The following is a 23900-nucleotide window of genomic DNA, read 5'->3' on the forward strand; positions in this document are numbered from 1 at the left end:
AGATCTGTACTTCTGAAACAAATAATGCAACATATGTTAAGAAAAAAGAAAAAGAAGAAGATAGCAGGAGGGGAAGAATGAAGGGGAGTAAGTCAGAGGGAGAGACGAACCATGAGAGACGATGGACTCTGAAAAACAAACTGAGGGTTCTAGCAGGGAGGGGGGTAGGGGGATGGGTTAGCCTGGTGATGGGTATTAAAGAGGGCACATTCTGCATGGAGCACTGGGTGTTATGTACAAACAATGAATCATGGAACACTACATCAAAAACTAATGATGTAATATATGGTGATTAACATAACAATAAAAAATTTAAAAAATAAAAAAAATAAAGAGAAACCTGGGTGTGATTTTAAATCGCCGTGGCATTGATAGCCCAGAGCTTTATACAAACCACTGAGTATGAGAGCTTTAAGATGTAGTACTTGAAATTCTGAATGTTTCTGTCTGAAACTGGCATTAGCATGTCTTGTTGGGCAATTAACTCTCCAGGAGGAGAGCTTTCCTTTGCACTTGGCCTCAGAAGCATGCACAGTCCCCTTCATAATGGGTGTGCGGAGAAAAAGGTTGAAACACTTGGGTACAACAAATCGAAAAATTATCTGTTGATTTTTGTTTGCTCCAGGTTTTTTTTTTTTAATCTCCTATCAGCATAGGTGATTAAGAATTGCACATCTGTAACCAGTTGTTTCACTTTTTTGGTACCTTTCTGAAATTTTTATCTCACTATTGCTCCCGCTGCTTCCCTTTGTTTTCTTATTGTGCAGCATGTAGCTTGAACCTAAAGCAAAAGGAATTTTCTGCCCTTTTCACATGCACACTTAGCAATTTTATCACCTAAAGCATCAAAGGGACTATCTCGGGTTGATAAAGATACTCCATATTTCACACATGGCCTTGCATCCACCGTCCTTTTAAATGTTTTCTGGGAAAGGACTTTCCAGCTCTCAGGGAAGATGATAGATCATGTCCTGTGGGCTAGGGTGTTTATACCTTCCAAAGGTTGATCAGACTCACCTCTCTGGCTGCGGTTCCTGCTTCAGGAGCCCAGGCTGCCAGGGGCACGGGGTTGAGGTGTTTGAGCCATTTCTCAAGGAGAACATTTCCTCCAGGTGGCAATCTGTTCAGGCGCCTGCGCTTAGAACAAATCTGTTCGTGTTACTCCATTTGTCTTAGACACTCACTGAGTACTACTCTCACCAGACATCTTCCCAGGCCCTGGGGACAAAGATGAATAAGATACTGCCCTGGCCCTTGAAGACTTTACAGTTCGGTGGGGCAGACAAGGGTGATGGGCGACAGGATTTCCCTTTAGTTAGCGTCCTATGACTGTAGACATGAAGCGCTAGACCAACTTGGTGGCTTTTAGAGCCCTTGTCTTCAGAAGAATGCATATTCAGGGTTCCTAGTACCTTAAATAACTTATCAGAAGGAGGGGAGAATGGGGAGTTATTGTTCAAGGGGTATTGAATTTGGGATGAAAAGGCTCTAGAAATAGTCGTGACAGTTACCCAAAATTGTGCAGGTACTTAATGCCACTGAATTGTACTTTCAAAAATGGCTCAGATAGCAACTTTGTATCATGTATATTTTACCACCAAAAAAAAAAAAAAATCAGGGGTTAGAGTCTGTAAATGACAGATCTGTGCTGAGCCTTCTATGTTCCCTCAGTGTAGGGGGCAAGGTCAGCCTTTAAATGTACAGAAGCAATTGTGTTCTTTTCTGTTAAAAGAGTCATTTTTAAATGCAAGGTCACAGCTAGACATATTAACATAATAGTTGGATCTTTGAAATAAACAATTAATAAGAGTTGTCATACTTTTATAATTACCCTGTTAAGGGAATTAGTTTGCAACATAATGGCATAAGCTATTTTCATGCAGTTCCAAGAGCAGTGAAAGCAAAGTGAAACCATAAACCACAAACCACAAGGGTGAATTAAAATATTCAGTAAAGGTAGTACCTAGAATTGAAACTGTTTTCTTAGTATAAGAATCCAACCAAACAGAAGAGGCCAAATCACCAAGGGGCATTTGTAAGGCTTCCTTATGTAGGCTATGCCCACTTCTCAACCACGAGTCCTGGCCAGGTGTCTATTTACCCCACACACCGCCCCCCATGCCACATAGCTGACCTGAGGGGCATCTCAGTGGATCCAAAAGAGCATTCAAGGCCCACAGAGGAGTCCTGTGACCATGATGGCAGTAAAGGATGCAGAAGAGAATTGTAGGTGTTGAGTGAACATGGCTTTCTCCCTCCTAGGTTTAGTTTAGAAAGCTTGAGTTATCTATTTCTTAATTTTGTGAATGTTTGGCCCTCATCCATCTCACGTGCTGGAAGCCCTGAAGTTTTTACATCTGTGCACCTAAAGCATTAACAGTTAATCCTAGTAAACTGGTTTGGTCCCTAGAAAGATAGACTTCAGTGAGACTGCTCACAACTTTGAGTTTGAGAAAAAAGTCCAAAGGGTAGAGAAGAGAGCCAATTCAGATTCACAGAACTGACCAGACATTGTTACTTTCTGATTTCATAGTTGCAAGTAATAAAATGTCAAATGTTGTATCCCTTTACTGTGTCTATACTGAAAAGTTTTTATAAAACAGTAATATTACATGGCTCATAGGTTTGAGAAAGTATTGGCAATTCCATTAATCATGATTAAAATGGTGATCATGTAATGCCCCAAGAAGTTGGCCTTTTATTTTTTTTTTTAAGGATTTTATTTATCTAATTGAGAGAGACAGAGAGTGCGCTTAAGGCGGGTGGCAGGGGGGAGCGGCAGGCAGAGGGAGAAGCAGACTCCCAGCTGAGCAGGGAGCCCGACGTGGGACTCGATCCCAGGACCCTGAGCCAAAGGCAGACACTTGACCGACTGAGCCATCCAGGCACCCCGAAGTTTGCCCTTTTTAAAGGAAAGCATTGAAATAAAGCAGTTTAGTGTATAATTTTGCCTATGTCATTCTATAGTGCGTAACATCGGAATCACTTTAAAGTAACCCACATGGGGCAGAAGGCTACTAATCAATCCCCTTCTTTTCATTTGAAGTGTGTCTTTCAGGGAAATTGTGGTGAGCTTGCTGTCTCATCAGGTGTTACTCCAGAACCTGTATGACATCTTGCTAGAAGAGTTCGTCAAGGGCCCCTCTCCCGGAGAGGAGAAGACGGTGCAAGTCCCGGAGGCCAAGCTGGCCGGCTTCCTCAGGTACATCTCCATGCAGAACTTGGCAGTCATATTTGACCTGCTGCTGGACTCGTACAGGACGGCAAGGGAGTTCGACACGAGCCCTGGGCTGAAGTGCCTGCTGAAGAAGGTGTCTGGCATTGGAGGCGCAGCCAACCTCTACCGCCAGTCGGCCATGAGCTTTAATATTTATTTCCACGCACTGGTCTGCGCCGTCCTCACCAACCAGGAAACCATCACTGCTGAGCAAGTGAAGAAAGTGCTTTTTGAGGACGAGGAGAGAAGCACAGATTCGTCCCAGCAGTGCTCGTCAGAGGACGAAGACATTTTTGAGGAGACGGCCCAGGTGAGCCCCCCGAGGGGCAAGGAGAAGCGGCAGTGGAGGGCCCGGCTGCCCTCCCTGAGCGTGCAGCCCATCAGCAACGCTGACTGGGTGTGGCTGGTCAAGCGGCTGCACAAGCTGTGCATGGAGCTGTGCAACCACTACATCCAGATGCACCTGGACCTGGAGAGCGGCATGGAGGAAGCGCCCGTCTTCAAGAGTGACCCGTTCTTCATCCTTCCCTCCTTCCAGTCGGAGTCATCCACCCCGTCAACTGGCGGGTTCTCGGGGAAAGACACCCCTTCTGAGGACGACCGGAGCCAGACCCGGGATCACGCCGGTGAGCCCGGCAGCCTGAGGGGAGGTGGCGGGGACCTGCTGCTGCTGCCCCCAAGCCCCAAGGTGGAGAAGAAGGACCCCGGCCGGAAGAAGGAATGGTGGGAGAACGCGGGCAACAAAATCTACACCATGGCGGCCGACAAAACCATTTCCAAGTTGATGACGGAGTACAAAAAGAGGAAGCAGCAGCATAACCTGCCCACGTTCCCCAAGGAGGTCAAAGTGGAGAAGAAGGGCGAGCCACTGGGTCCGAGGGGCCAGGACTCCCCGCTGCTTCAGCGTCCCCAGCACTTGATAGACCAGGGGCAGATGCGCCATTCGTTCAGCGCGGGCCCTGAGCTGCTGCGACAGAAGAGGCCCCGCTCCGGCTCCACTGGGAGCTCCCTGAGTGTGTCCGTGAGGGATGCCGAAGCACAGATCCAGGTGGGTTCCCACCAGCCCGGGGGTGCTGGGAAGCACACCTGGCAGTGGGGGGGGGGGGCTTCCGGGGACAGAGGTGTCCTCCTTAGGGAACACTCACACATTCTACAAGTTGATAGACACCAGTAGGAGACAGAACCCAGTTCCCCTCCAAAGTCAGAGGGTCACCTGAGCCTAATACATAGCATCTGCCTGGGTCAATATATCCCGTGTGAAACTGACATTTTACTCTTACATAACTCCAGGAATTATTTTTACAGGTTATAAGAGATACTGAGAACTCGGAACTCATCGAATAAATGAAGCTGAAGCTTCTAAAGTGGATGTGCTTTCACTGGCATTGAGTCCTGAGTTTATCATTGGAAGATACACTGAAGAAATGTGTAAAGGAAAAAAAAAAGCAAAGTGCCTATTATTATATGGTTATACCAATGACTATCAATGTTTTCATCTCGAGTTTTTCTAACCCATTAGGAGCACATAACAATTTTCATCATTAGAGGGCTTTGAGTGCTCCTGTTCCCTCATATGTTTAAAATGAATAATTCCATGGTACATCAAAAACTCAGCTTGAGAAGAAAACTGTGTTGGTACTGTTTGTTCAGTTTAAAAATAGATGAGATGGTAAAAGAGAAATTGAGGGATCTAGAGTCATAGGGAGCCCTTTAAAAATAATCCAGGGGTTTAAATTGTGGGCCTAGGATCTTAGATCCTAGGATTCTGTGAACCTACACAAGAACATAGTCTCAGAATAAACATAAATTTGGACTTAACATGAATCTTGCAAGATGCCTTATTTTCCTCTAAAATACTGGAACATAGAACCAAACTTCAAAATCCACGGAAGTCAGACTAGATTTGCAAAAGTCCAGTAAAAGGGAGATGTATGGTCATTCTGTAATAGATGACCTTCTTGATAAATGTCTTAATTTTTTTCATGTTTTGGAGATTTGCTTACGATTTTAAAAGTTATCCTGAGTGAAGGTAGTCCTATTCCAGTTTGCTAGGCATTATAGAGACTGATAATTAAAAATGTCCTATGTCCTATGGAAATTTCATTATGAGAAGGCAGGAGAGTTTTTAAAAATCTGAGGAATAAGTAAGATTTTTGTGCAGGCATACCTTGGAGATATTGCGGGTTTGGCTCCAGACCACTGCAATAAAGCAAATATCAAAGCAAGTCAAATGAATTTTTTGGTTTCCCAGTGCATGTAAAAGTTATATTTACACTATAGTCTATGAAGTGTGCAATAGCATATCTAGAAATATATATACATACCTTAATTTTAAAAATACTTTATTGCTAAAAAATGCTAACCATCCTCTGAAGTTTTCAGCGAGTCAGTCTTTCTGCCAGTGGAGGGTCTTGCCTCACTGTTGATGGTTGCTGACTGATCAGGGTGGTGGTTGCTGAAGGCTGGAACGGCTGTGGCAATTTCTTAAAATAAGGCAACAATAAAGTTTGCTGTGTTGACTCACGAATGATTTCTCTGTAGCACGCAATGCGGTTTGGTAACATTTACCCTCAGAACTTCTTTCAAAATGGGAATCAGTCCTCTCAAACCCTGCCGCTGCTTTATCATCTAAGTTTATATAATATTCTAAATCCTTAGTTGTCACTTCAACAATCTTCATGGTATCTTCACCAGGAGTAGATTCCATCTCAGGAAACCACTTTCTTTGCTCATGCATAAGCAGCAGCTCCTCGTGTGTTCAAGTTTGATCAGGAGATCACAGCAATTCAGTCCCATCTTCAGGCTCCACTGCTAATTCTAGTTCTCCTAGAACTAGCTTCTTCCAAACTCCTGTTCATGTTGACATTTTGATCTCTTCCCATGAATCACAAATGTTCTTTTTTTTATTATTATGTTAGTCACCACACAGTATCTCATTAGTTTTTGATGCAGTCATCCACGATTCATTGTTTTTGTATAACACTCAGTGCTCCATGCAGTACGTCCCCTCCTTAATACCCATCACCGGGCTAACCCATCCCCCCTCCCTGCTCCCCTCTAAAACCCTGTTTGTTTCTCAGAGTCCATTGTCTCTCACGGTTCATCTCCCCCTCTGATGTCCCCCCCCCTTCATTTTTCCCTTCCTTCTCCTAATGTCCTCCTTGCTATTCCTTATGTTCCACAAATAAGTGAAACCATAAGATAATGGACTTTTTCTGCTTGACTTATTTCACTTAGCATAATCTCCTTCAGTCCCATCCATGTTGATGCAAAAGTTGGGTATTCATCCTTTCTGATGGCTGAGTCATATTCCACTGTATATATGGACCACATCTTCTTTATCCATTCGTCTGTTGAAGGGCATCTTGGCTCTTTCCGCAGTTTGGCTATTGTGGACATTGCTGCTATGAATGAATGTTCTTAATGGCATCTAGAATAGTGAATACTTTTCCAGGTTTTCAATATGCCTTGCTCAGATCCATCAGAAGAATCACTATCTATGGCAGCTACAGCTTTACAAAATGGGTTTCTTATATAATGACTTGAAAGTAGAAATTACTCTTTGATCCATGGGCTGCAGAATAGATGTGTTAGCAGGCATGAAGATAGCAGTAATCTCATTGTATATCGCCATCAGAACTCTTGGGTAACCAGGACATTGTCCATAAGCATATTATTATTTATTTTTTAAAATTTCAATTAGCCAACATATAGTACATCATTAGTTTTGATGCAGTGTTCAATGATCCATTAGTTGTGTATAACACCCCGTGCTCATCAGATCATGTGCCCTCCTCAATACCCATCACCCAGTTACCCCATCCCTCCACCACCCTCTCTTCTGCAGCCTTCAGTTTGTTTTCCTGAGTCAAGAATCTCTCATGGTTTTTCTCCCTCTGATTTCTTCCCATTCGATTTTCTCTCCCTTCCCCTATGGTCCTCTGCGCCATTCTTTATATTCCACATATAAGTGAAACCATATGACAAAATTGTCTTTCTCTGACTTATTTTACTTAGGATAATACCCTCCAGTTCCATCCGTGTCAATGCAAATGGTAGGTATTCATCCTTTCTGTTGGCTGAGTAGTATTCCCATGTATATATGTACCACATCTTCTTTATTCTTTCATCTGCTGAAGGACATCTTTGCTCCTTCCACAGTTTGGATCGTGTGGACATTGTTGCTATGAACACTGGGGTGCATGTGCCCCTTTTTTTCACTACATCTCTATCTTTGATGTAAATATCCAATAGTGTGATTGCTGGGTCATAGGGTAGCTCTATTTTTAACTTCTTGAGGAGCCTCTATACTGTTTTCAGTAAGCAGTATTTTAAAAGGACTCTTCTGAGTAGTAGTTCTCAACAGTGGGCTTAAAATATTCAGTTAACCATGTTGTAAACAGATGTGCTGTCATCCAGGCTTTGTTCTTCCATTTATAGAACACAGGCAGAGTAGATTTAGCATAATTCTTAAGGATTCTAGAATTTTCAGAATGGTAAATGAGCACTGGCTTCAATTGAAAGTCCCCAGCTGCATTAGCCCCTAACTAGAGAGTCAGCCTGTTCTTTGAAGCCAGGCATTGACTTCTCCTCTCTAGCTATGAAGTCCTGGATGGCATCTTCCCATAGAAGGCTATTCATCTACACTGAAAATCTGCTGTCTAGTGTAGCCAGCTTCATGAATGATCTGAGCCAGACCTTCTGGAGAACTTGCTGCAGCTTCTACATCAACACTTGCTGCTTTACCTTGCAACTTTCCGTTATGGAAATGGCTTCTTCCCTTAAGCCTCATGAACCCACTTCTGCGAGGTTCAGACTTTTCTTCTACAGCTTGCTCACCTCTCCAGCCTTCACAGAATTGAAGAGAGTTGGGGCCTTGCTCAGGATTAGGCTTTGGCTGAAGGGAATGTTGTGGCTGCCCTTGATCTCCTATCCAGACCACTCAGACTTTCTCCATAATAGCCCTTAGGTGTTTCTCTTTATCATTTGTGTCCTCACTGGAGTAGCACTTTTAATTTCCTTCAGGAACTTTCCCTTCGCATTCACAACTTGGCTAACCTAGGTTAGAAGCTAGGTTCCTGTGCCAGTCTCGGCTTTCAACATGCCTTCCCTTAGTAATCATTTCTAGCTTTTGATTTAAAGGGAGAGACCTAGGACTGTTCCTTTCATTTGAATACTTAGAGGCCATTGTGAAGTTATTAATTGGCCTAGCTTCAGTATTGTTGTGTCTCAGGGAGTAGGAAGACCTGAGGAGCAGGAGAGAGATGGAGGAACTGGTGAGTGGAGCAGTCAGAACACACACATTTATCGATTAAGTTTACCATTTTATGTGGGCACGATTCATGGCATCCCAAAACAAGCAGTAGTAACATCAAAGATCACTGATCACAGATCACCATAACAAATATAATAATAATGCAAAAGTGTGAAATATTGTGGGAATTACTAAAGTGTGACACAGAGATACCAAGTGAGCAAATGCTATTGGAAAAATGGTGCTGGCAATGGACTTGCTCCACACAGGGCTGTGCAGATGTTCAGTTTGAAAAAAAAAAAGAAAAAGCAGTACCTAGGAAGCACAGTGAAGCAAAGCACAATAAAACAAGATATTCCTGTAGTTCATGAAACCTGAAAATAAGGTATTCCTAATGGTAGAGGAGACTCTGCTACTCCTTGTATATATGAACTTAAAATGACAATTTCTTGCCCCATTAAATTAATAAAGACTGATTTTTTGCGACCTAAAGCCTGAGAAAACTCACTTGCCAATTGGCTGGGCTTAGCCACACCTGAGAGTTCAAATGAACCCAGAGGAGAAAACTGCTAATCATTCTCCTCAATCCTTTCTCTTAGGCATGGACCAACATGGTGCTAACAGTTCTCAATCAGATTCAGATCCTTCCAGACCAGACCTTCACGGCCCTGCAGCCAGCGGTGTTCCCATGCATCAGCCAGCTGACCTGCCACGTGACGGACATCAGAGTGCGCCAGGCTGTGAGGGAATGGCTGGGCAGAGTGGGCCGGGTCTATGACATCATCGTGTAGAAGACTCACATTAACGAAATACAATAGTGGAGGTTAGAGAATGCCTCCTGGTCCAACAGATAGCATTTTCCCCACCACCAGCCCCACTGAAACCAGTGTCTCGGAGAACAGTCTGTCCCTCCCTCGCTAATCAGCACAGGGGCCATTCTGGACACTCACCTTGTATCTAGAGGACACAAACGATACTTTGATTTTGCACATTATTTCAGAAAAGTCTCCATTCTTTGACATATTTCTAAATCTTGATGTTTATTTCCCAGTGCTTTTGCCTGCAATGTTATTCCCAAAAGGGTCCCTTTCAAGGACTACTCCTTTGAAAACACTACACTCATCCATCTGATTTTTTTTTCTTTTAAATGCAATTGTTAAGGAAATATCTGCTGGTAAGTCAAGCTGATGTATAAGCACTCAGGCATCTGGTAGCAGACATTCTCCATCAGAGGAAGATTTTCATTATGATTGTGGGCTTAGCAGGGAAGAAAACAGTTGGAAAAACATATTCTTGGCTGTCATAATCAAGGGGATGACTTCCTCTGTAAAATGTTCCAGAACGTTTCAAAGTTGTCCTAAATTGTCAAGATTTTCTGGTTGGTATGCACCAACTTCTTTTAAGGTACTGTTGTGCCTTTATTTCCCTATTTCTAAAGGAAGAAAATGCTTTCCTGGCAGGGTTTTAAGTCTATGTCCTGGCAGCTTTTGGCACACAGCTCCCAGTGATAGTGGCCGATAGAGATCTTGTCAAGAGACGTTAAGACTGACCCGCCACCCTGGCTTCCCATTAGCCTTTGCTTTTGCTCCCAAAGCAAAACAGGAAAGGGAAAGAAAAAATGGTGCCTTAGTTTCTTGTTGCACAGACATTTCTATGCTCCAACTATCTGAACATAAGGCAGAACATCAGGTTTTTAAGAAAACAAAATGTTAAAATGCAACTCATTTTGTATCAGCATCCTTGGAGGAAAGGACTCAGTTCTCCATCCAGTGAGCCGACTTCTCAGGGAATGGGGCAGGAAGTGTGGGGTGGTAGGAAGACAACTGGAAGGGGTAAGAAAGGAGATTGGGGTGAAGTCATTTTCAACCTTAAAATATTATGCAACCGTCACATGAAATTATAGTGTCAGGCATACAAGCTCTAGTCTCAGAAGAAAATAAAACTAAAGAAGGGGGCACAGTGAAATTTAGGAAATTAAGTTTCTCAATTTAAAATATTTGTCCTCTCTGGCAAGTAAATTTACCCTATGTCTGAGGTCTTTCTAAATGGCTATTTTACATGGATATTTCTTTTAGATAGAACTAGAAAATTAATTTGGAAACTTTATCTTCTTTACAATATACTTAGTAGTTCTTATAATGACTGAAACTCCTCAACCAGGCCCACTCATATACATTCTAGGAAGTAGAGTTAGTTGCTAAGACCTACATTATCATTTTCCCAGCCCCTTAAAATGTGTTCATAATTGAGTGTCATTCTTTAAAAATAAAACATCAACTCTTCAGTATAGAGGTAAGGATTTAAAACTAACAACTTTACTCAGTGCTGGTATTGGTAAACTTTGTCTTCCTTGAGAAATAGGTAACTATCTACAAGGTTAAGATGAAGACAGGGTTCCCTGATTTATTTAGGCAATCTAAAAGAACCCCATCATTCCATGTACCATCCAGAGATCACCACAGAGTCCAGAAGACGCCTTTCCAGTTCCACAGCACCCTCTCTTTGCCTTCAAGACAAAAAAGCTTAGAAACAGATCAACTATTTTATCTTGACAAGCAATGAATGTTGGGGATAGCAATTAGCTATAGTCTATACTTTTAAATTTTTATATTTTGAAAGTAGACGAGAGTCAGGTACTTTTTTGTTTTAACAAAAGCTACAAAAAGAAACAGAACCACCATGATGTACTGCTAATCTGAGGTTTAGTTCCCCTTTGTGAGCCCATGAGGACCCCAAAATTCACTTTGGGGGTGGGGAAGGAGCTTCAGTAGAGCAGAGTATCAAATCAGAGTGATTATAAAATGTTTATATGTAGCAACTTTTTATAAAGTGTAAAAATTCGAGGGAAGCCAGTCTCAATGTAGAATGTCATGTCCCGGAGTATGTTAGTTAACTTTAGAAATCAGAATCCATTCTCCCATAGATGCTCTCTTATGAGATCCAAGGCTAGTTTATGAAAATAAACTGCTTGTAGGTTCCAAGAATTAAAAAGTGAGAAAATGTACATAGTTCTTTACCTACAGTTTTTAAGAGGGTTTTGGCCCCTTCCCATCATCTATTCTGCAGCCTACCCCAAAGCCCACATTGGTCTCCAGCCACCTCCACTCCCAGCATACCCTGTGCTCCACATCCACATCAGATTTCAACCAGAAAGTTAGCTAAACGACCATAATGCTTCCCAGAGGTATCTGTGGTTGTCAAAAGGGATATTGCCTGAGGCAAATAATCTCCAATGAATAGGACGTCAGGTCACAGTGAAGTGACCGTGCCCTGGTCAGCCCCTCACACTTTCCTGGTGTCTTGGTTTCTGCCTTTCCCCATCTCTTCCTTCACTCCCTCTCTCCCAAGGTCTTTGAAAGACCAAGGTCAAGACAGCCTTGGTGGTTAAAACAGTATTACCATATATTTACTGATCTAAGCAGAATAAGATTTTACACGTTGCTTTCAGTTGCCTGTATTTACTGCCAAAAGTGTGTTACCCTAAGGTTGAGATTTACTCTTTTTAATATTTTGGTAAAGGATGCATTATGAAAGCACCTAAAAAATTCAGAGTGTTTAGGAATTCCTGACAGCCAAGTAGACCACACTTATCATCAGATTTCTCCTTGCCATAAGGGCAGAGGTTTGATGGAGGGCCAGAATCTCTCCTAGCTCTTGCCTCTCCTGATTAGCTTTTAAAGATTTTTTTTTTTAATTTATTTGGCAGAGAGAGACACAGCAAGAGAGGGAACACAAGCAGGAGGAGTGGGAGAGGGAGAAGCAGGCTTCCCGCCGAACAAGAAGCCCAGTGCGGGACTCGATCCCAGGACTCAAGGATCATGACCTGAGCCGAAGGCAGACGCTTAACAACTGAGCCACCCAGGCACCCCTCTCCTGATTAGCTTTTTAAAAAACGCTTGGGCTGGGTGCCTGGGTGGCTCAGTTGGTTAAGCGACTGCCTTTGGCTCAGGTCATGATCCTGGAGTCCTGGGATCGAGTCCCGCATCGGGCTTCCTGCTCAGCGGGCAGTCTGCTTCTCCCTCTGACCCTCTTCCCTCTCATACTTTCTCTCATTCTCTCTCTCTCTCAAATAAATAAAATCTTAAAAAAAAAAAAACGCTTGGGCTGCCTCTTTACACAATCTTATTATCTCTCCCCTTTGATTATTTTCTAGCCTTCTCCATCAATACAAAATGAGGACATTTTCTACCATCTTTATGCTATTTGGTGACTGACCAAGGCAGATGCTAACATACATAACAGCTCAGATTAAAATATTTGCAATCAAATGTGACAAAATATTAACATAATTCAAAAGTACCTTTAAATGGAAACTTCCTGGTACAATATCACCAGGCTTTTAGTTCTTGCTCTTTTAAGAAGGCAGCTTATACAGAGTCAATGGAGAAAGTCAAATGGTCTTAACCATAAGAAGGTAATGCGATTGTATAATAAATATCCCAGACTGTCTCCAAATACATCACAAGACTGCTTAGGTAGAAGAGTTTTTTTCTCAGAAAAGAAAATCCATTTGTGTTCCACCCATCAAACTAAGCAGAATAAAGACCTTTATTTGGAGCTGATTTCCGCAGCAAGAGTTTGCAAACAGCAGGAAGGAGGTGACATTTGTCAAGGGCCACTGTGAATGTAGACCTTACCTACATTAGCATTTTATTCTCACAATAACCTTGTCAAACGGGCATAGATTTCCTCATTTTTTTTTTAGATGAGGATACAGACCCAGAGAGGTTAAGAAACTGGCCTGAGATAGCCAGTAAATGGCGAAGCTGGTTGCAAAAGAGGTGTTCCTGAATTCAAAGGCCATGCGCTCTCTACAACACCGTGCTCTTAAGTACACGGAGTAAACACTTTAGTGTTTCCAGGAATTAAACAGTTAAAATGAGTTGAAAATATCTAATTAATGTCCCAGATCTGCTATGTTATAGGGATTTTTCAAATAGGGTTAAAAAAAAAAAGAAAAAAAACTAGTGTTTATACATAGAAAGATCATATATAACATAATATTTTGAGTGAAAATAAATAAGGTCTGAACTTTAATCTTAAAGCAGGCCTTCAGTACTAATTTAGAAAACTTGCCAAATTAGTTGGAAATGATGGAATAATATTGTTCTCGGCCAGTTGCTATGCGGAAAAGAGTGGCAGTCTGTGTCCAGTATGACATGCACAATTGGTAAACTTTTTTCAATTGCCATTTAACCACTCAGAATAAAGTGCCCTGTAGCCAACAGTGCCTCTCTACTTGCTTCCCTGGGAAGTATCCAGTAGTAAATACATGAGTCATCATCGAAGTTTGGGAATATGCAAAACAAATTATAACCAGTTTTCAAATGCAGTCTCTCCAAAGAGGAAGCAACGGCTAAGACAAGATGGTTTAGAGACCCAGGTCCTGGGGGCATCAGGTCAGTATCCACGGTAACCATGTGCCATATGCCTCAATATTTCTCCATACTCTGCAGACAAGGAAACAGAAGGAGAATCCAACATATTGCATTAAGCAGATGACGGAACTTGGATACACATGGGTACCACTTAGGTGATCCTAGTGACATTTAGTGTGGCCTTAAGCAAGAGATTCTTTTTAAGCACTTTTTATTGGAAATGTGAACTTGCTGTTGAGTAAGATTTAGGAAACTAGTAAAGAACTCATAATTATGCTTCATCAAAAAAATTGTGTTCTCTTCCCTCATAGTGGAACAATCTAGAAAATCGTCTCTCCTTTCGTGAGATCCTCTTCCTCTGCTTGTAATGTTTGTATGTGATGTGGAAGTAAGAAATAGTTTAATACAAAGTTTTGGACTAGAACACCACTTAGGTTTCCAAAACACAATTATTGCTGCAGGGAAAACAGACCAAAAAAAAAAAAATTATCCCCGGGGATAATTTATGAAAAACTCAGTCGAGAACAACACTCAATTTCCTTATAAACAATGGCACCACTTACTAAGTGAAGAAAACTCAATACCACACCACTAGCACCATACAAAACCTTTCCCGTCTATCTTTGTGTGATAATGCATGAGTGCTCCAGGGAGGAGAGACTGGCTGACCATCTTAGTGACAAAACTGTAGTCAGCTGCTGGTTAATCCTATCCAGTTGTGATCCTCCCAGCCTTTCAACCACCAAGAATTGTTTGTACTATTAGTTCCTATCCTGAAGGTTAAGTAGTGGTTGTGTAGTATCTTTTGACTTTGTTCTAAAGTGGTTCTCAAACGTTAGCACACATCAGGATCACCTGGAGGGCTTGCTAAAACACTGGTTGTTGGGCCCACACCCAGGGTTTCGGATTCAGTAGGTCTGGAAACTTGCATTTCTAACAAGAACCCAAGTGAGGCCAATGCTGCTGGTCTGGGGACCACACTCTGAGAACTGCCTTGAAAAAATTTCCAACTACTAACTTTAAGATCAGCCTGACTTATCAAGCTCTAGAGAAACACCAAACTGAACCTTGGGCAGACAACTTGGGATTGAATTCTCTACAGCATTCCTGTTCCATCTTCCCAGTTTCTAGATTTATTAGACCAACAATTTGGTTTTTTACAAGCTAAAAGACAATGAATGTATCCATTCAATGGAACAGTGAGATCTGTGTAAGCTTCTCGTCTTTGTATTTAGAAACACTGGTTCTGTGGATGATCAGTTGCATCATGTTGACCCTTCGACTTGTGCTGATGTGATTTTAAATTTAAATATGTAGTGTTTGAGTTTCTTCTGTCATTATGGTTTTACTATGCCCATCTCAACTCTGTTACAACCTTGGCTCCTGGCTTCCAGAGGTTTTTGAGTAGTTGCTTGCTTGCCAGTAGGTTTCTCTCATTAGCCACCCAAACAGCGACACTTCAAAATGATATTACACTACTTGATGTACCTTCATCTTTCACTTAACTGTCTGGTGTAAATTAATATTTTAATTTCCTGTGTACCTGTAAAGAGTCTACCAAGTGGTTTCATGGAAATTTGCAAACTGAACAACTCCCTTTTGAGCAGTATATGTGCCTGTTTTAGGGACTTTTCAGTAAATGTGTTTGTTTTCATATCTGCACGGTGGAGACCGTATTCTCTCATCTTCCAGTGATGGGAGAAATGTACACGTGCATCCATATGCTTTGGGAATACAGTGAAATGATGTTAACTCACATATCAGGGGGGCCTTAGTTTATCTCCTAACACTTTGATTAATTAGCTTTGGAAATGCTTTTTGCATTAAAAATAATAAGGATCACCGAATAATTCAAGAGAAAAAAATTAAGTACCTTAGAATTATCACATACATGTAAGTTATATTAGTTACATATCATTCTTATTAATTTTCTCTAAAGCCTTCTGCTTGAATACCCTGACATCATTTAAATTACTTTGGATTGTTGTATGAATAGAAAATAATGGACAGTATTTACTAGAATTAGTGAGATCAGAAAGCATATCAAAGTGTTAATGGTACTAAAGAGTCAAGTTCTTGCCTCTGTGGATGGAAATAATTGTTTTATTTCACTTTTATTTTCCATAATCTGTTTTGGAAATTAGGTGTGCTTTTTGTTCTTCTAATAGTAATTGATTTTGAAATTAAAATATTAATCTCTAGGAATAATTTATTTCAACTTATGTTACCAACTGGTGCCAAAAAAGGGAGGGGGGTATCTAAAAGCCAATCTTTCGAGCTACCACATAAAATATGTTCTCAAGTTAGGGAATCTCGGGCCTTGCCACCAGTGGCCACCCATGGCTACCTCATGATCACGTGCGGGCTACTCTGTATTCCTCCCTTGGCAGTTCTTTTGTTGGAAGTGGTTCTCTGTAATAAAAATCGGTTTCCTGCTAAATAGGCAAAACTGGACAAAGATTAATGCTGTTGATGTTTTGGGTTTCACTTCAATGGAAACCATGTGGTAGGATATCCAGGTATGGCATGATAGGGGCAGGAGCAGGTGCCTAGAGGGAAAGAGTAATTTCACTTATTTTTGTTGATTTTATTTCAGTGGATGGGTGGGGGTGGGAGGAAGGGAGCTAAGAATAAGACGTTTATTGCCCTAATCATGCCAAAAGACTATTATTCAAGATTATTTTCCTGCTTTTCTAAGAGAAATAAATTACACTATAAACAGTTCCCCAACTACCATCTCCCACTCTAAAGTCAGTGGGTAGTAAGGGTTCTTTTATCCCTTCTTGTATTATGCCAAAGAATTGATTTGTTTCCATTAAAAATTATAAATAAATGAAGTGTGGTATAGCCATAATGATTTGAGTCAGTATACCATTTTATCTATAAAATGCAGAATCCATCCTTGCAATCCCATTCACCAGGAGCCTTGAAGCATTTTGTTTACTCCAAAGGATTTGTCAAGGAAGTACAATTTTTATTTTGCCTTCTTATTTCGTCAGTTTGCTCACATTAATAATAAAAAAGAAACGGAAACAACCCTCCTTTATATGTTGATAAACTGATTTGATAGAATCTGTCTGTTCATTGTTTAACAGGTCCCTGTAAGCAAGCTTGCAAGTGTATTTTGTGTACATTTTATCTGAGGTGAAAATGAAAATTCTAAAGAGAAGATATTTTAAGAGATACTGTATTTATGTTGCCTGTGTTGTAGAATAAAAATTCAAATGCATTTAAAAAGCTATGTGAAACAATTTTCTTTACCTAATAAATATATCAAAATAATTTATGTAAATATCTTATGTTTATAGAATTCGGCCAAAAGAATCAGGTTCCTTTTTCTTTTTTTTTTTTTTAAGATTTTATTTATTTATTCATGAGAGACAGAGAGAGAGAGGCAGAGGGAGAAGCAGGCTCCCAAGGAGCAGGGAGCCCGATGCGGGACTCGATCCCAGGACCCTGGGATCATGACCTGAGCCGAAAGCAGATGCTTAACCATCTGAGCCACCCAGGCACCCTCAGGTTCCTTTTTCCATGGCAGTTCACAACTGAATGAAGAGGCCCCTTCCAGTTCCATAACACAGAGATGGTCACTGTTAACAATTTGGTACATGCCTAGAAAGTACATTTGAAGAAATATATATATATTACATATATATAATTTATTTAATATTTTATTTATTTATTTAAAGCAGGCCCCACACCCAGTGTGAGGTTTGAGCTCAGAGAGGGCAACAACATAATTAAATCCCCGAGATCAAGAGTCCCATGCTCCACTGACTGAGCCAGCCAGGCACCCCTATAATTTTTTTTAAATAAATTCATATTTTCAGTAGATAGTGATAGAATTTATTCATTACAAAAATTGTTACCTTTTCTTCATAAACAAATCCCTCAATTAATAAAAATAATATTATTAGAAGGTAATATTGAAAAGAAAATATAGCCACTTTTAACATCATGGTCTTATTAGATTGCAGCTTTAAAACTGTTTCAAAAGCCTACAACAGTATAAACCTCGGAATCATCATGCCCAAATCGTGGAAAACTGGCCATTAGAAGGATAAAAGAAGTACAAGATGCCATAGAGATGCAAACTGTGTACATGACCTTAAACCATGATTCTCATTCTATCATACACTGGTAATCTCACAGTTGTACTACTAAGACACAGTCACTTCCCTCTTATGGATGAAATAAAACTAAAATAGATACACACTTTGCATGCAGACATCACAAACATAAGTGACCAACCATGTTCATAGATGGAGAAGAGCAGAGCCAAGATGGCCCTGGACTTTAGCCAGAAAAGCAGAGTTCACATCCCAAAGCTTTGCCCCTTCCTGGGAGTGGGAAAACCATACAACATTTGAGTACAGAGCTCAAGGTTCCCATGCCGTAAAATGAATATAAACTCTAACCTCAGGGCTGCTTCGAGATACCATGAAAGCCCCAACGTTGCAGTGCTTTGTAAAAGCTAATGACTACTAAATGCAGTACTGCTATGTGCTGGAGGATAACCCATCTCATAAATAACACCACTATTTTGCAAGATGATTTATACTTGAGACTCATGTGTACATATCCTTGACATTCATACCCATGAATGCACTCCCAACACAGAAAGCTTAACATTTTGTGCCAATCTTAGATGAGGAGGTTGGCAGCTCAGTTGCAGATCTCTTTAATCAAACATTTTGGAAATAAATTCCAGGTCAATAGCCAGTTCTTCTATTATTAATATCCAGCAATGAATATAATATGTACATAAATCTATATGTATTTCTTTAAAGTAAGACTTGATATGCTTCAACTATTTGGCTTATGATCAAAACTTGTATAATTTAGCTTTGATAAATATTTCATCTCACTCATTAGAAAATTCACTTTCCCATCTGGCTTAAAGGTAGGTTCAATAAGCAAGTGAAAATAAAATTGAAGCATGATGTAATATTGTGGCTTTCACGTATTGACCAACATTCCTGTTATCTCAAGCCTTTGAAAGAATACTCTAAGCATGCTTTTTATCTCTTCCTTGTTTGTTTTTATTTATAGATTCCTAGTTACAACATCAAGTCATGGGTGCCCTGAATCTGCCCCACTAACATAATCTGCTTGCTCAAAATGTTTTGTTGTCAGAGAAACAAACTGTCCAGCTTAATGATCTCATGCAAAGAGAGAGGGCAACAGCATAATTAAATCCCAGAGAAGTTTATAAGCAGTTTCTAAATCCAAAAAAAAGAAAGGGATTATCTCAACCTGAAGGGATCAAATTCACAACAGTTTAGAGCTGGGAACTCAAACATTGAAATTCAGTTGACTTTGACATGGTTTCCCAGTCTCTTGCAGAGAATAACCTTTAAGAAGATAAATTAGATGACAAATGTTGTGATGCAGAAGGCTCCATTATAACTCAACTTGAAAAAAATAGTATCGAAGTTAATTTACCAATTATAAAGGAGAAGATACTGATGGCTATATTATAGTTTAAAATTTAATATTCCATCGAATCAGTAAATATTCAATGGGTTTTCTAAGATGACAATAGGTTATAAAAGTAACAGTCTAAAAGCCTAGAATAGATTTTTCTCTCAAGTGGGAGGAATATATATTATTACAGACCTGTCAGTTCAAACCATTTGGAAATAGGCTTCTTGGAAAACCGAGCATAGTTCTAAGCCTTATTGACTAAAGACACTGGCAGTGTTTACATTAGTACAAATTTAGGGAGTTAAATTTTACATTATTAAATTGGTAAATTTAATTTAACTTGCTCTTATTCCAGTGGGAGGGAGAAAGCCTGTAAAACCCTTGGGGATTAGAGCGTGGCCTAGGGATAAAAATGGTACCTCCTGTCAGCAGGTCTCCCTCAGCCCCCCACTAGGTCTGGCTGGTGGTGTTGGAGGGCGTGAGGGAGACCCTTCAAGCCCCACCCCACACACACAGCTGAGCATGCCTGTGCACTGCCTCCTTCCCTCTCATGCCACTCCAAAGAATCAAATGGCAAGAAGTTAACATAACGATAGGATGCACAGGATTCATTACTTATCAGAATAACTAGGATTGTGTCTTTCGTAAAACTGTTGACTGGCCGATACTCAGGAATGGGCATAGATATGGATTTACAGGACCAGATCTTTGCTCCAAAGATCATAGATGAATCTACCAGGTCACCTTTCTTCAATATAAGTTTTTCCTCAAAAGCATTAAGTAGAATCCTGTGACTAAAAAGTATTTGAGATACTAATCTATGTTCTTTTTTCTCCCAGTATTCAAATAGGTAATTGGCTCAGGGGTTCATTGTTTCAGGAAAGGGATATAATGGGGCAGAATGACAACAAATTGCTTGGGACATTCTCTGGCTCTTATATTCCAAAAGCCTAAGCCATACACATACATATACATATACATGTGTGTATACACACATGGTTTGGGTTTTTTTAATATGGGTTTTGAGGGAAGAGTGCCATAGAAAGGGAGATTGTAGACAAACTCTCTAGGGTAGAAACATAAGGAGAAAGAATTTCTTTGTCCTTGACTAGAAGTGAATTCCCAGGGCTGTAAGGAAGAGGGAGAAGAGGTTCAGTAGCAGAAAGGCTGCAGGTCAGGGAGGACCCTTGCAATGACAAGACTGTAAGAGCCCAGAGAGGGCTGGCCTGCATGGAGCTCCTGCTGCAGGTTGGCTAGCAAGCCTGGGAAAAAGTCCCAATCCCTGACCGTGGCACGGGGTAGCAGAAAGATCTCCACACCTCACAGTGTAGAAGCAGCAGAGTGAGCAGCCACCTTGACAGAATGGAAGCTCAGAATCCTTCTTTTCATTGAGTCAGAGAAAAATAAAAGAAGATCAAAATGTGATACATGAAGTTGTGGGCTGAGATTTATACCTGATTTTGTAATGAATAATCTAAAAATCACAGTATGTCCGGTTTTGTAAGGCGATTGGAATGGGGGGTAGGTGGGGGAGCAATTGCCCCTACAAATGCAAAGTTATTTCTGAGGAAAGCCAACTGAGTTGGCAATTGACAAGATCCCCCAAGTTCAATGTCAGTGGCCCTCAATGTCAAAAAGCTGTCTGCCCCCTTTGGGAGTAATTCTGTCTCATGAGATCATCTTCCATCAGGCTTCCAAACTGTCTCCTTGGGTATGAGGTATTTTGACAGAGTGCAGTTTCGTTCCTCCCAATGGGCAGGGTTCCACTGCTGCAGATAAACCCAATCAGTGTCCTCCACCCCGATTCCATAGCCTTCCTCCTACTCGCTTCTGGGTGAACTTAAGCAGCTCATGGCCTCTTCTGCCAGCAGCTGCAATAATCCCACTTCAGGTTTACCTAACCAGTAAAAGACACCACCCACTCCATGTGCAATATAGACAAATGCAGACTTAGAACAGGTTTCTTTATGTAATCATCATAAGAAATATAACAGGACAACAGCTTATAGAGGGACTTCAACCTCTACCAAAAACACACCTCCCCCACCTACAAGCCATTCTCCCACCTAGCTCATTTATGCCCATTACTAGCTCAGCTACCCTAGACAGTCCCAAGTTGGGATGTATATAACAACCACTTGACTGACTGTTGAACTTGCAGGTGTCCAGACCTTGCCTCAGAAATTCTGACCCAGGAAAAATGACGCAGGGCTCAGGAATCTGCAATGCAACAAGCTTTCAAAAGTACTCTGATACAGAAAACCTATGGATCACTCTTCGAAAATTATTCTAAGAAGCTTAGTCTTATTCCAAGATTCTTACTCTAAGACTCTGGTTCTAAGAATCTGATGTATGATCTGACCTAAAATGAAAAGCTGTTAAGTTTGGTCCTTAAATACAAGAGTTTAGGTGGAGGCCCGGAAATATTGTAGTTGTTCAAGCCTTTACCTGCCCAGATAGCTTCACTTCAGAGCAGAGGTTTGTAACTTGGGATTCACAAGAAATTAAGGGGTCTATGAACAAGAAAAGGAAAAAGTATAGCTTTATTTTCCCTGACTTCTTTTTTTAAGTAATCTGTACACCCAACTTGTGGCTCAAACTTACAACCCCAAGATCAAGAGTCACATAATCTACCGACTGAGCCAGCCAGTCACCCCTTTTTTCACTAACTTCTAACTGAAATTTAACATGTCCCTCAATTTTGATTATAGGCAACAAACCACCATGATGATGGCAGCCTGTGACTCATTGCCCACAAAGGCCACAGATCTTTCCCTATTGCAGATCCCTCAAAATTCCCGTCCTTGGGAAGCACTGAATTTGCTATTAGAGCCACTGCTAGATCTTGTTATCTAACGTGTTAATGAGGAAGATTACACGTATAATACTCTTTCAAAGTTGAATATTTTGATAACTACATTGGTTTAGTTTCCTTTTTTAATAAAATATATTTTACCATGTGCATTTAAAAGTATTTAAAATAAATTATTCTGAAAAAGGATTCATAGACTTCCCCAAACTGCAAGAATCTATGGCACAATAATCAGTTAAAGAAATTCTGTCCAGGATTATCATAAGGAAGGATGGCTGTAAATCTGGGGTAAATGCATCAAATTACATTTGGGACAAGAGCATTTTCTGTCTCATGTCACCTTATATTCTAGTGTGATCACCTGGAAATCAGGAGCCCTAATTCCAGTCCTAGATTAGCACTATTTGTCAGCAAATTACCTCTGAGTCTCATTCTCTCACCTGCCATGTGACAGGGCTGGTCACACAATGGCCCTTAAAACATAAACCATTCCGTTTTCCTGACCAAAATTCTGATACCAAGATTTTACTGAGGAAATCTGATGCATTAGTGGTCAAACCCAATTATTATCACAATCTCACATTATCAGCCAGTAGACTATGAAATAAATGGAGGGGAATTTTACTTATAGCACTAACAATGTAGTTCCTGTAAATCCTCACAAAGGCTCCTGCTTTGGAGGCATTCAAAAGAGGACAGCGCACAGATTTTTTCCAACTAAGAAGAAATGTCTCCCTGCTATAGAGTAAAGCTTACTAAAAATATAACTCTGTACGTATTCATGAATTTTATACACTTTTTAAAATTCCAGTTGGTTTGAATTTTTAAAGCACTGTAGGAAAAAAATAGAATGGCCTAAAATCCCCCCTCTGCTCACATTTTGAAAAATGGAAAAATTCAATGTTTTTATGTCAGATTGGCCCTTTAAATTAAAAAAAGAGAAATTTCATGTAAATTTTAAAAATTGCTTTGAATTAGAAATATTTCAAAAATAAAAATAGAGCTAGCAATGTTTAAAGATGAAATGGGTGACGTATCAAATCAATAGAATTAATTCTAAATTCTTATTTAGATTCAGCTTCCTATTAATGAATATACCAACCCTTTAGATGTCTGGAATCAATTTGACTACTAAGCACTAAGCTAATATTTATTCTAAAATATTCAATAACTAATATTGGCAATGATTTTACGGAGGAAATCTGATGCATTAGTGGTCAAACCCAGTTATTATCACAATCTCACATTATCAGCCAGTAGACTATGAAATAAATTGAGGGGAATTTTACTTATAGCACTAACAATGTAGCAAGAGCAACCAGCCTATTTAATCATATCTTCATTATTTTCATTTTAAAAATGAATTCATAGATGACTGAAGTAGCCATTTCTTAAAAATTTATTTATTTTAGAGAAAGAGAGAGTGCACACACAAGCGGGGTAGGGGTGAGAGGGAGAGGGAAAGAGAGAAGCCCAAGTAGACTCCACACTGAGCATAGAGCACAACATGGGGCTCGATCTCACCACTCTGAGATCATGACCTGAGCCAAAATCAAGAGTCGGACGTTTAACCAACCAAGCCACCCATATGCCCCAGAAGTAGCCATTTTTTAAAGAAAGGCAAGACTGAGAGGATGGACTTTTCAAAGGAACAGGAGTCTCTGATAATCCATGCTTAATTCATCATGGAAAAACTATTTCCTGTCTGAATGGAGCATTAGATTGTTGAGAACCTAAATAAACCCCAAGTCCAACCCTCACTATCTCAAGACTCAGACCTGTGCAGGGCAATTTATGTACAATTGTTCTCAG

The 23900-nt window shown here is 40.5% G+C and overlaps 1 protein-coding gene across 7 annotated transcripts in view; it reads left to right on the plus strand.

Moving 5' to 3' along the window:
- ARFGEF3 (ARFGEF family member 3) overlaps positions 1–17123 on the plus strand; it is a 178956-nt gene extending 161833 nt beyond the window's left edge. For 6 of the 7 annotated variants that reach the window (XM_073893993.1, XM_073893994.1, XM_025865994.2 and 3 more), the window contains 2 exons: positions 3047–4265; positions 9071–17123. In XM_073893993.1, coding sequence (XP_073750094.1) covers positions 3047–4265; positions 9071–9262 — 1411 coding nt within the window. In that variant the 3' untranslated portion in view covers positions 9263–17123. Of the gene's footprint in view, positions 1–3046; positions 4266–4522; positions 5346–9070 lie in introns of those variants that run through there. The other variant, XM_073893996.1, reaches the window with a different exon arrangement.
- Positions 17124–23900: the final 6777 nt, after the last annotated feature.

Source organism: Callorhinus ursinus, unplaced genomic scaffold (genome assembly GCF_003265705.2).
Source record: "Callorhinus ursinus isolate GAN/ISIS: 27379988/994484 unplaced genomic scaffold, GSC_fseal_2.0 scaffold6, whole genome shotgun sequence".
Taxonomy (NCBI): domain Eukaryota; kingdom Metazoa; phylum Chordata; class Mammalia; order Carnivora; family Otariidae; genus Callorhinus; species Callorhinus ursinus.